At 32.9% G+C, this 12,963-nt stretch overlaps 1 protein-coding gene across 2 annotated transcripts in view; it reads left to right on the forward strand.

Annotated features, from left to right (window-relative positions):
• Window positions 1-12,688, forward strand: part of LOC111045202 (sal-like protein 1) — a 30,468-nt gene extending 17,780 nt beyond the window's left edge. For both annotated transcript variants that reach the window (XM_039423336.1, XM_039423337.1), the window contains exons 9-13: window positions 408-498; window positions 1,328-1,460; window positions 3,197-3,325; window positions 4,458-4,702; window positions 7,088-12,688. In XM_039423336.1, the coding sequence (XP_039279270.1) occupies window positions 408-498; window positions 1,328-1,460; window positions 3,197-3,325; window positions 4,458-4,702; window positions 7,088-7,412 (923 nt within the window). In that variant the 3' untranslated portion in view covers window positions 7,413-12,688. The remainder of the gene's footprint in view (window positions 1-407; window positions 499-1,327; window positions 1,461-3,196; window positions 3,326-4,457; window positions 4,703-7,087) is intronic.
• The last annotated feature ends 275 nt before the right edge of the window (window positions 12,689-12,963 follow it).

Here is a 12,963-nt window from a genome sequence, read left to right on the forward strand (position 1 = left end):
GTCTTGGGAACGTATTATTAAGAATCGTTGGTATTAGAAGTAGATAATTAGGCTAGTTTGTACTTTTAAAATCTCTCACGAATGTTTGTTTTTTTTATTGACATTATAAAAATTCAGCTTTGTCGTTCTTGCTCTGTAAAATAACTTCAAACTAAACAGAAAAACTATATGACTACATTCAAAGGAGTCAACTGTTTTCTATTCTTTAGTGAGATTCAGTTCAATCTGTCAGCATTTCTGAAATGCTGAAAATATGGAGTGCATCTCACTGTAGATGGTGTATAAAAATTAAATGATGATAGCTCAAATCAAATGGTTTTATTGTCGTTCACAATTATACATGTCCTTTGTCCTTAGTCTAAAGCTGGATTTTATAATCATTGTAATAATAATATTTATTTTTCTAGTCAACACCAATCAGATCCAATTGATGAAGAGGATGCAGACTCAGCCACCTACTGATGCACCTATGGCCAAAGGGAGAAGATTGGATGTCAGGTTAGTATGGCTGTTTTATTTCTGGGTTTCCAATAAATGTTAACACAATAATTCAAATTTTCAAATTTCAATTTTTTTCAAATTCAAATTCAAATTTGAATTATTGGAACTAATAAATCTATCATGTGTAGAGTAAAATAAGCACTTGTAATGGCAACAGTCAAGCTGCAGTGAAAATGATCAAAAATATCCTTATATGAGATGAATTAATCGTAATTACAATATTACTGATGTTTTCCATGACACTTTCCAATAAATCTGTTATAATTTAGACACTGTGTTTCACAGTAAATATTTGAAAACACTTACCTTTTAGTTGAGAAATGAGAAATGCATTTCAATCTTAAGGAAACATCAACCTCCTCAGCAGATGGTTAATCATCATCAGCAGAGGTTGATGAAGCTCCTCCCTAGGAGTGAAATGCATTCTAATGTTTTGAGGAAGAGTTTAATATTGTAATCTATAATGATTGGTGTAGATTTTTATGAGATAATTTTTGAACATCGTATGATATGGAAAAGTATAAAAGTATGGTTATAACTACTGTATAATTTTTTTTATAACATTGGAGCTAATTCTTTAGAAAATATTGTTTGGTTGAGATCAGTATGTAACTTGTTCAGCAGTTTGAAAAATTGTATTATTTTCAATTTTGCCATCTTTTAAAATATTGTAAATTTTCGATTATAATTTTTTCAATTGTTATGACAATTTTACATAATTTTTATTGCTGATTTCTCTAGATACACTTTAATTAGTAGATTGCACGCTTATATTTTCATATTGCTATTGATTATTTTAAATGAATTGTTTCCGGTGTTTTTTTAGTATGGACAACGGTATGGGGGCAGCTAGTCCAGTGCAACTGAGGCCTGGCTCCAGTGTTTCTATTTCTGCAGCCACTCCTAAAGGCGGTGCAAATGTAGTGGCTAACTTACTGGCCAGTAGGGGAGGAATAACGGTGAGTCTTAATCAGTTCACTAGACATTATACATGAATGAGCTCAAAAGCCCCAGTACATAGGGTCTATTTATAGTGGTGTCCACTAGTATCCGCCAATAGTATGATGGCAAAAAACCATCGCACAGTGATATTAGCAGCGTCCGAACAATGGACCTGAGTTTAGTAGCAGCCACTAATGGCTATTTCTGGTGGACAATACTAGGTTGGCCTTTTTTCTAGGGTTATGAGGGTTGAAATTAAGATGTAACGGAAATTTATCCTTTATCAATATATTATAAATATCATTTTTATACATTGTATGCTTTTATCCAAAAATATTTTTTTTATAAAAAGTTTTCTGTGCGGTGAATAGTTTTAGAAGAAAATCAGGAAACATTAATTTTGGTCGCCATTTTATAATATGGCGGCTGGAGCACAAAGTTTATAGTTGATTGAAATGAATTTTATACAGTCACTAATTTCTCTTTGGCTTTAAGTTAGTTTTTAGTTTTTGACTTTCTCATGTCCATTTTCATGTACGTTTTGGAAAGAAATAAATTATTAGCAGATAACCCTTACCCCGCAAGGGTCCAATTAAAACTTGACAAACTGAAAACTTCACCTTCTGAAATCTTGAAGAATTCAAAATAGGGCAGGCCTATAACCATACTCGGTAAATTGAGAATGTATATGCAAAATTTCAAGTTGTCAGTCCAGTAGTTCAGACGTGATGATGCGTCATTCGTGAATTTCCTATCCCATACGTGTATAAGCCAATTATTTTCTTTATTATTATTATAGGTGATTCTCAATATGCTATAGAGCATGATAATAACTACATAAATTATGTGACAAAATCTCTTAGTTCTAAATCATATTTTTTAATTTCCTAAAATTACTTAAGGAAAATGGTGTTTTTCATTAGTAGATCATCGATCATATTATGCACGAAAATCCAGTCTTATTGAACGGTTATAAAATTATGTCATCCAACAGAATTATCGAATGCAATGACTTCGTATTACGGCGGTTAAACTCAATTGGATATTCGTGAAATTTACATTTGAGGGTGGAAACATGGTGGAACGGTGAATGTGGCCTAAATGGTAGCTTGAGAGTGTTTAATGTTATGCATGTATTTAAATGGGTCGCAGCATACCGCTCCACTATTCGACTAACCAAAGTGCGCCATCGTTGAATTACATGCAACACTCTCCGTGCTGGTTTGACGGAGAACATTTGATCAAAGTTACATCTGAATGTAAGGTCTGGTTGATAACACTACATTCCACCACATGGTGGTAATTACCACCACATTCTATAAAGTGGTGGAAACATGACGGAGCGGCAAAGGTAGCTCTGATTGCCCGGCCGCACAAAAATCTGTTGAATTTAAATCGTGATTAAACTCCATGAGAACCAATCAGAGAAGCCTTCTTTTCGAAACAGCCCTCTCTGATTGGTACTCGTGGCATAATCATTATTAAAACTTGACAGTTTCAAGTCAGTCTGTTGCCAGAGGTCGTGTAGCGTACAATGCTTCTAACTCTTTATTAGATTTATTAGTATGTTGAAATAAACTATTCTTTTTAAAAAGCCGGTTGGTTATTGCAGTTCCTTAACTAAAGAGATCGTTAATCATTTTAAAATATGAAGTAATTTGTATTAATTCATAGTTTAGTAATAATTATAGTCTATTTAATTTTGTATTTATAGTATATTTGTGAGTTGATAGTTTGATTGGTTAATTTGCAGGTGACACCATCGGGCGAGGCAGGTCGCTCACAGGCGCCAGCTCCACCCAGCTCCCCATCCCGGCCTCCCCCACCCCTCACCCTTGGCTCCGCCATATCCATTATGCCAGCCTCCAGTCCTTCAAGACAGGTAACCAAATTATTCATATTAAATAACAAGACAAAGAAATTGTCAAAAACCACAGATTTTATTGAAATTTAGAAAGACCGACTTCGGTTGTTACCCCATTGTCAATTTCTGATAAACAATTTCTTAGTATTTTTATTCAATATGAACAATTACAACAATATCAACTTCTCAAGAAGTAAAATTATTCATTTTTATCTTTCAACTAGCAGATAACCCATGCTCCGCAAGGATCTGTTTAAAGCACAAATAGATTGAATTTAGTTGTATAGTCTGTTCCATGCTAATATTGAAGGTATTAACAACTGTAATAATTCACAATAGAAAAATGATTTGATTGGATTTTTATCCTACGTAAACTTTTCATCTCAAATTGAATAAATTTCTTCCAATTATTTAAGTTATAATTAATTGATTAATAAAAATGATAATAGTCCTATAACCATCCTTGGTTTATTAAGAATCTTCATGCAGAATTTCAAATTAATCAGTTCAGTAGTTCAGACGCGATTATGCGTTAAACATGTATTACGTATCCCGTTCAATTTCTTCCTTTTCAATACTTTATAGTATAGAAGAAGAAGAAGAAGAAGAAGAAGAAGAAGAAGATATAGATAGAAGAAGAAGAAGAAGATATAGATAGAAGAAGAAGAATAAGAAGATAGAAGATAAAACCGTTGAATACATTATTTTTGACCACTCTCAAGCAAAGTATAACAAAACCCCTGAGGGTACCCCTGCAAACTGGAAGCTTGACGATTTGAAAACTTGGCGAACTGGAAATAGGCCTATAACCATCCTCGGTAAAGTAAGAATCTTATGCGAAATTTCAAGTTTTATCAGTTCAGTAGTTTAGACGCAATGATGCGTCCTTCATTTGTGTATTCCCTATCCTGTGCATGTATAAGCCAATTCTTCTCTTTATAATGTTATTAGATTATATAATCATGAACAAGTCAAGTATTGATTAAATAGTTTAGGTAGTTTAATGTTTTAATAGGTCATGTGTTGCAAGTCATTTCTTTCGTGTTTGAAGTAATTGAAGGTTTGTCTACTGGCGAAGAATAAACTAAACTACCTTGACAAGATTATATCTTCCATGGTTGAAGTAATTGTAAGGTTTGTCCCCTTTTAGACTTCGGGTTTCGCCTCGCCACAAGGGAGCGCCCGCAGGGGACCCCCACCCACCATGGCCCTGCCGACAGTGGACTTGACACGCGACACACCGCCGCGACACCAGACGCACGCGCCCCAGATGCGCCGGCCACCCAGGGCGCGCGCCTTCATCTGCCAGGTGTGCGACAAGTCCTTCCACACGCGCGAGGGCCTCTCCACGCACATGTCCACGCACAGCAGCAGTAGCGGCAAGCTGTCTTACAGGTGATTTTCAAATGTTATTGCCAAGAATATATTTATTTTGTTTTTACAAGTACAATCACTTTCCGAAAGAACAGGCGCAAGCCCAAAACTGTTCCTATTCCGATTTAAAAAAATAAATAAACAACACACAGTCCAAAAATACAGGTTATTAGAGTCACATTTTAAAACTACCATTACATTAAATTAACCATCTAAACCAATCAAACAAAACACTCTAATCATAATATAATTATGACCTTTGAGGAAAACTAGGCAGAGTCTGTTTTTTCCAAATTTTGATAAAAAGTGTAATATCAAACAATCACGAAAATAACAAAATATTCTATGTTCAGAATTTCTTAATTTGATCAATTCAGTTCTTCATTGATTATATGGTAGGAGATGCGATATTTTACCATGATAAAAACAAATTGATTTATGCTACTATACTACTATATTATATTTTTGGAAAATCTTCACATGATCAGTAGGAACCCAGGTTTCATTGAAAATTGCATTGGAAACCTGGGTACTGATCAAGTGCTTTGAAAATATATTGTGATATTGTCAATATCAATTTATTTATATTTTCATCGGTCTTTCTCATTTACCAAGAATAGAATAGAATGGAAAATGACTCTTATTTTATGCCTAGGAGGGCGAAGTTAGGCTTTCTATTACACTTGACTCTGCAAAACATTTCATTACAAATATATTTCAACATATTTTTATGTTGAATTGTCTATTGATGTTGATACATTATGAAATATATTTGATGCATGTTGATGAATGGTGCTTTTCTTTGATGCATTAATATGAAGGTAGGAATTTATAAATCTTATTAAAATAATAATTGAAGCAATGAAAATGGCGAAATTGATGGTAAAACTTGAAATACCTGTAATTACAATCACTTTTCAAATAACGAACAACTATTGGACTAAAAACGTGATTGATTTTTCCCAGAACGAACAAGTTCGAGAGTCATAATTATGCAACCTCCGATTGGCCAGACGAATGTATATTATGAAAGAATCATTTTATCACTAAAAGCTACTTACACTTATGATTATTCTTCTACATAATTGCCGTGAAGTTTGAGGTACCAGTGAACCTACCAAAACCCCCTTCATTAAATATTGTCGCCAGATGAGTGTAAGTGGGCTGTGACGTTGTTTTGGATCTCCTCGTTAGTTGGAAGCTGTGGCCTCGAAGTCATGTCGTGAGTTTGAGGTAAAGCTACAAGTCGCTAGTGGCCAAGACAGATTTGTATGGCGGGGGATCGTAATTATTACATTTGATTTGCTGGAGAAGTCGTTTGGTCGCATCAGCACTATGTGTTGTCATGCATCACAACGATTTCGAAAGTCATTTAAACTAACATCTGCAATTCTCCGACACTATTCACGCATAAAATCATCACTCATAACGTTTCCTATGTAAAATTGAATCATGCTTTGGTAAATATGCTTTTGAACTTTTGCCCTTATTATTATTATTATTATTATTATCATTTGTTACGTGAAGCCACAAATCTGAGCAGAGCTCAAGTGGCATGTAACATTTCATGAACATTTTTCTATGCAAAGTGTATGCATCTGTATCAACTCAAAGTGTAAAGGCACCACAACATTCCTCCATTGTATAGGGACACGCTTCCACAAGTACATTAGTAATTGAAGACAAGAAAAGCCTATGACTACCACATAACTTTCACTTGTAAAAAATGAATAACGCTACGCAACTAGCAATTGGCGGGAAACTCAAGTGGAGGAGCCATGTTCTGGGTCTACAATTCGATAACAATTTATTGCCGCACCGATCACAGGGCGTTTTTGGGGATGACAAGCTGTTCAGTTCAGTGAAAATCGCCACCCCCACCTCTTGTCTGAGTCGTATGATATGTGATCGGAGGTTGAAAAAAATGGATTGAATTTGTGGCAGATTTTAAAAATAATTTTTATTGCAATCTAGTTTAAATAGACAGCTGGCCACTAACGGTAGATCATGCATGATACACAGTCGACATACATTGTTGTGCCATCACAGCTGTGATCATACCGAAAGGCTCTGAGCAAAGATTTTTGAGGTTAGGTTATTGTATCTCCGAATTTTTGTTCATTTTTTATTCACTGCTCTATTTGAGGTTAAACTATTTTTCTATCATTATAATCTTTAATTTTTACAGTGTTTTATTTATTGTTATAGGTTGTTTATTTCATGTTAGAAGCCTCTTGATACAAAACATGAATGATGAACATGTGTGTGTGTGTGTGTGTGTGTGTGATAAACATGTAAGAAGCCTAATGAGCATTTTTTTCCAATATAATACGGGGTTAAATTTTAATAACTTAGTTCTCATCAGGACTACTACTTCTAACAACTAACTTGAAATATTTTTGGCAGATGCAACCTGTGCAACGCGCAGTACCCGACCCAACAGGGCCTGGCGCAACACAAGCAGTCGTTCCACAAGGAGTCAGGAGGCGCGGGCACCGAGATGGCTCTGCCGGTGGTCGACCTACGTCAGCCCGGCGTGCCCGACAGACTCGCTTCGCTCGGCATCCGGCACATCATTCCTCTGTCCCAACTGCAGTCTAGCTCGGGTGGCCTGTTTGGTGTGCCGATCATTGCCATCGACAACGCTCGCAGTCCGGCCCAGGCCAACCTGGGTGGTTTGGGCGCAAGCAACATTTTGTCGCTGGGTCCTCTAAAGGCGCTGCCTCGCTAAGTGGGCTGTGGGCTGAGGTGTGTGGTTCACTTTAAACGGCTGCGTTCCGACCTAGACCTAGCTAGCACTTGGACTTTTCATCAGCTGATTATATACGCTCATTATGTATATAGTGTCCCATAAAAAACGTAACATTCAAATTGTCGATTAAATCATAATTTATTTATAATTTCAAACATATTTTTACAATTAACTATTAAAGAAAGTCCACAAGCAAAAATTCCACAGGAAACGCATTTTCCATTGTAATGAAAAATATTTTGAAATATTAAGTAAACAATGATTTAATTACAATACAAGTGTTGCGCTCTTTATGGGACACTCTATTATGTATGTACAGTAGATAGTGTTTACCTTATATTAATCAGATCAGTACAGTTTATAATTTATGCCTTATATTAAGCAAAGCATCAGCAATAGCTGATTATACTTTATAAGTATATCATATGCTTATGGGGTCTTCACGATTTTGAATTTATAGGAGCTATTCGGATAACTCCAGGAGTGGTGCTATTTGTTATTCAATGTGCGAGTCAATGCTATGATAAGTTGTATATTACAAAAACATATATAGCAACTGATTCAAATTAGCAAATAATTCGACTATCTTAAGATCGTGAATACCCCTAATATACACTATGGTGAGTATAGGATCAGCTAATGTTGCATCTCTGAAGTGCTTACTATGCTTACCATAGCATATCAGCTGTTGATATATATATGTACAGTATATATATATACTGATGTGAACATTTTTCTAAACTGTTATTCACATCATGTTTCAACATATTAACGCCATTTACAAGTGAGTGAGTAAAATAAATCACTAACTTGAAAAATGGTAGTAATATGTTGAAACATGTGAATAAAAATTTTGAAAAAGGGTACTTGGATTTTTAATTTTCAGAAAGTATGTACACTATGGTAAGCTTAGTGACAATATAATATATTATGAAGTCGTATGGATAGGCTGTGGCAGAAACAAATAAACAATTCATACGTGCATTTACAAGTTTTTGAGTCAGAGTATGGTACATACAACTTCTCTAGCCCTCCTTGGAGTCTTGTGAATGCCACTGTGGGTAGGGGAGCGAGTCAACTAGATGGACTCGAATCTTGAATAGAATTAATGACTGGAATGACACCCACAGTATCCCGATGGTGAGGATCGGTCCTCTGTATCAGATTCGGTTCCATTGTAATTGTATTGAAGTGGTTGGCAGAGAAACAAAAGCAAACTTTGAGATATTTTGCTTGCGAATTTAGAAGAAATGTCCGATAAGAATGTTATGTTTTACTTTTATACATTACAACGTTAAATGTCACAATTTGTTGGACAATACCATTTCCAAGTTAATTCAATAGTTTTCATTAAGTCCTTAATGCTTCACGAAGTGTTTTATTTCAATTCTATTTTTTAATTCAATTCTAAAATTTCTTCTAAATTACATTTTTTTATCATTACTATTTTTGGACAATTGTTTTTAACCTTATTTGAATTCAGCCTTTTGTCATCTATAAATTTGTGTGTATAATTGAATGAGCGAAGCGAATTCTATGTTTCAAGTCAATCGGCATTTGTCTGTTTGTTTGTACCGCTGTTACTGTCGCAGTTATTATTTCATGTATTACATGTTCAAAATCTTCTAATTTTTGGAATTCGAATTTGTTTTCAAAGTCCCAAGTTTCCAAATCCAAGTTTCAGTTTTTTTATCTTTTAAACCGGGCTTCCGAGCTCAAAAGTGTAGAGGACCTTTATTCTTCAGCGCTCCAAGGTGATCTTATTTCATGTATTACAAGTCTAAAATATCAGAAAATTTAAAATTCGATAATTTTTCCAAGTCCCAAATTTCAAGTTTTAGATTTTTCATCTCTTCAACCGTGCATCCTAGCTCAAATGTGTGAAGAACTTCTATTTCTCAGCGTCCTCCACCGATCCTATTGCATATAATATATCATCATTCTCTAAATTCAATTTGTATGTGTGTGTGTGTGTGTGTGTGTGAATAGGCGGGCGTGTGTGAGTAGAGATGATAGTGAGTGTAGCGAGTTCTACTGTTCTCCGAACTACTAGTAGTTTGTGTTCACCTGTATTTTTCTCTCCCAATAATTTGAATGATCTTTGCTAATAATGGTGTAATTCTAGGTCCAGTGCCTAAGTTTTCATAACCAAAACTTTTCTAACATAAGCTTTCCTAACCTAATATATTAGAGGTGTTTGAAATGTCGTGATGAAAGTGAGGTTAGTAAAACTAAATTTTTTTTAAATTTATGATGAGTGACCGCCGTTTATTTCTTGTGATTTTGTGTTCAAAATGACATACTAAATCGATCCCAACAAAAAACTGATGACAGGTATTTCGCCACTGGACCTAGAGTTTAGCCCTAATAATAATAAAACAAATTAATAAAATGAAATTAAGTACGAAAATGAATAAAATACCAGTGATTGTTAGTTGGATGAGAATCATTGCTGCTATCTATAAGGAATGCTGATGGTTTAAAGTGAATCACTCTTTATGTAAAATAGATAATATGATATGATATCATAATAATATAATGGTAATCGTTCTCTTGACAAACGACTCTATAACATATTCAACCACGTAGGTGTACGATATTTTGAAGTGTTTTCAAACATAATTTCTCATATTATGTTTTATATAAAATGACATTTATCATGTTATTTTTACGACATGGTGAACATATTCAACCATTTAGTTGTAAAATATGTTGAAGTGTTTTGAAACATAAGCTCTAACGTTAAGTTAGTTTTTAACTATAATGGTGAACCACGTAGTTTTATGATATTTTAAAGTGTTTTCAAACATAAATTTTGATATTAAGTTCGAAATGAAATTACATTTAATATTTTATCTTGAAGACTTAGTGATCATACTCAAACACATAGCTGTACGATGTGTTGACGTGTTTTCAAACATAGATACCGATTAGGACTTTTACGTTAAATTCTGAAATCAAGTTTGTTTTCAGTCGATATGGTAAAGATATTCAACCACTTGAAGCGTTATCATAGTGTAAAATTATATTCTAGTTTCAAGTTTCTGCTATACCAACTTTTCAAATTTGTTCGTAACATGATAAAAACTACTTTCATTTTAAATTGATACGAATCATTGAACGACTGTATGTATCTGTACTGTATGATGTCTGAAAGTGATTTCAGATTGTATGTCATTTCGTTATCTTATAGAATGTGATATTTTATCACCGTATAAATAGAGGTAACTATTAAATTCTTTGGTCATTGGCCATCGAGGTCATTATTCAATTCAAGGCATTCATAAAACTAATTGAAATTCTTTAGTTCAATGATTGTAAAATCCGTATTCCAATTGGGTAGAAATCATTCAACTACAATAGTTAGGTGAATAAACTATTTCACAGAAGATCATAAATTCTTTTTTAATAAGCCTTTTTGTATTAGGTGAAAATAATTCAATTCAACCGTGATAGCTGTATGATAATTAATTTGAGAGTTCACATTGTTAGTCATTCATTATTGTACCGTATTTAAGCTTGGCTTAAACAATTGTTGAATGAAGAATAAGGGAGAAATTGAGTTTTAAAATTATTAATTTGAACAATATCGGCCTGAATTTAATTTGGTAGATATGATGTAAAATTCTTTTGAATCAATGAATTTCACTGTTTTATTTTTGTAACTATTGCGGTTGAGTAATATGAAGCCAACTTTAGTTGAATTCCTGTAGTTTTTTTATAGGTTTAATTTTTTCATTTAATTTCATTCCTATTTTAAAGAATAATTATAAATACTCTTTATTATATTCCTGTCATAATAATTGTCAATAAGCCATTTATTATCATCAAATAAGTTATAAATTTCTGAATCAATTGAAAAATATTATATTTTACTAGAGAAATTAATAAAATTTATATGATCTTATACACAAATTCCTGTAGGATTCTCAAAGAGTTACAAGGTTGAATGAATAGGTTCATTTCTAGTACAACATTTTTCTTCTAAGTTAGTGAGGTAGAATGAATGAAAACAAATTTTAGTTATACTTCTTTCTTTTTCAGTGTATACAATATTATTTTTGATTTATTTTCCAATTCATAGAACTAAACTATTATTATTAAGTACAACTTCAATGAATAATTTAATGGGGAACACCATAGATATTTTATGATTTACCTCAGATTTAAGACGAAAATTAGTCTTATTACTATTTAGGATAGAAATATAAAGTTATATAAATGTACAGTGGCATTGACTTACCATTATAAATGCAAAAAATGTACTGTATTATATTGATGGAGTAAAGTACCTAATCCAATCAATCATCTTCAATAAATCCAAGATCAATCGTATTAAAAATGTGAGATCGTGATCATTTTTTCGAATTTTCTTGACAATATTTTTGAAACTCCGATTTTTTTTATCCGTGCAATTAAAACGCTACAGACTTGACAATAGTTACAGAACAGTCAACGGCATTCTATTTTCTGAAATCTAAAACTGATGTGCTGAATTTTTGTAAATAATCAATCTTTTATTCAAAAAGTGGAATACGAAATAGAAGTTTCAAAATCAGCATTCTAGGTTTTCTTTTGTTTGCCCAGTGGGATGGCTAATATATCTGAATTTATATATAATTTAGTTCAAAGTTTAGAAATGAATTCTTGTTTCAAAACCAGAGGACTATGTTTTGTGGTATTATTTTTGTGTAATATTTTCTTCCTTCGCGTCAGCCGTAAATATTTTGTTGTAGTTTGGGTTAAAATAAGATTTTTATTTAGTATCAGGAGTTTGAAATAAACTTACTCTTCCCTTAGTTATATAGAATTAGGCTTTGATTTACAAACTCTTCCGATAAGCTTCATGCTTTATATTTTTTAAGTGTTGTTGGAATTGATTTAAGATTTAAGCTTCCATTACTTTATTAAATTTGTTTTCAACTTCATTTATGTATACCAAGACTTGATGGTTTTTGTATATACTGAGTATACTATTTATAGTACACTCAAATTATGTCAGCGAATCATAAGCCGTTTCTGGAATACCAGCTCAATATAATTAATTAGCTGATTTACTCTGAGCTACAATTACTACAAATTTCAATAAGGTTGCCCGATTTGTAATATTGTAATGAATCTTTAAAAGATTTCTGGAAATATAACAATATGTTGTATAAATAGATTCTATTATACAGTATTATAGCTACTGTGTAAGTTACTATGTTTTTTATAGATTGATTTAAAAATTATAATTTTCAGAGTTTTTAAAAGTATTGCGTTGTTTCATTCTGTCATGCATGATGTAGTTTTTAAGACCCTTAGCGGCACAACCTGACTGTAACTCGATTTAGTGATCAATGTTCATTTTTGAAAAATCTGTATACGATGATGGAAATTTGTCATTACGAATATATATCTATATAAAATCTATACCAAATAGATTGGAATAAATTTTCCTAGGAGGATCCCTAGATTAAGTACCGTTTAGAGATGTAGGACCTTCTTTCTTAATTTTTAAATAATTAATTAGATGGAGTATAATACTATA

The sequence above is a fragment of the Nilaparvata lugens genome, chromosome 3 (genome assembly GCF_014356525.2).
Source record: "Nilaparvata lugens isolate BPH chromosome 3, ASM1435652v1, whole genome shotgun sequence".
Lineage (NCBI taxonomy): Eukaryota > Metazoa > Arthropoda > Insecta > Hemiptera > Delphacidae > Nilaparvata > Nilaparvata lugens.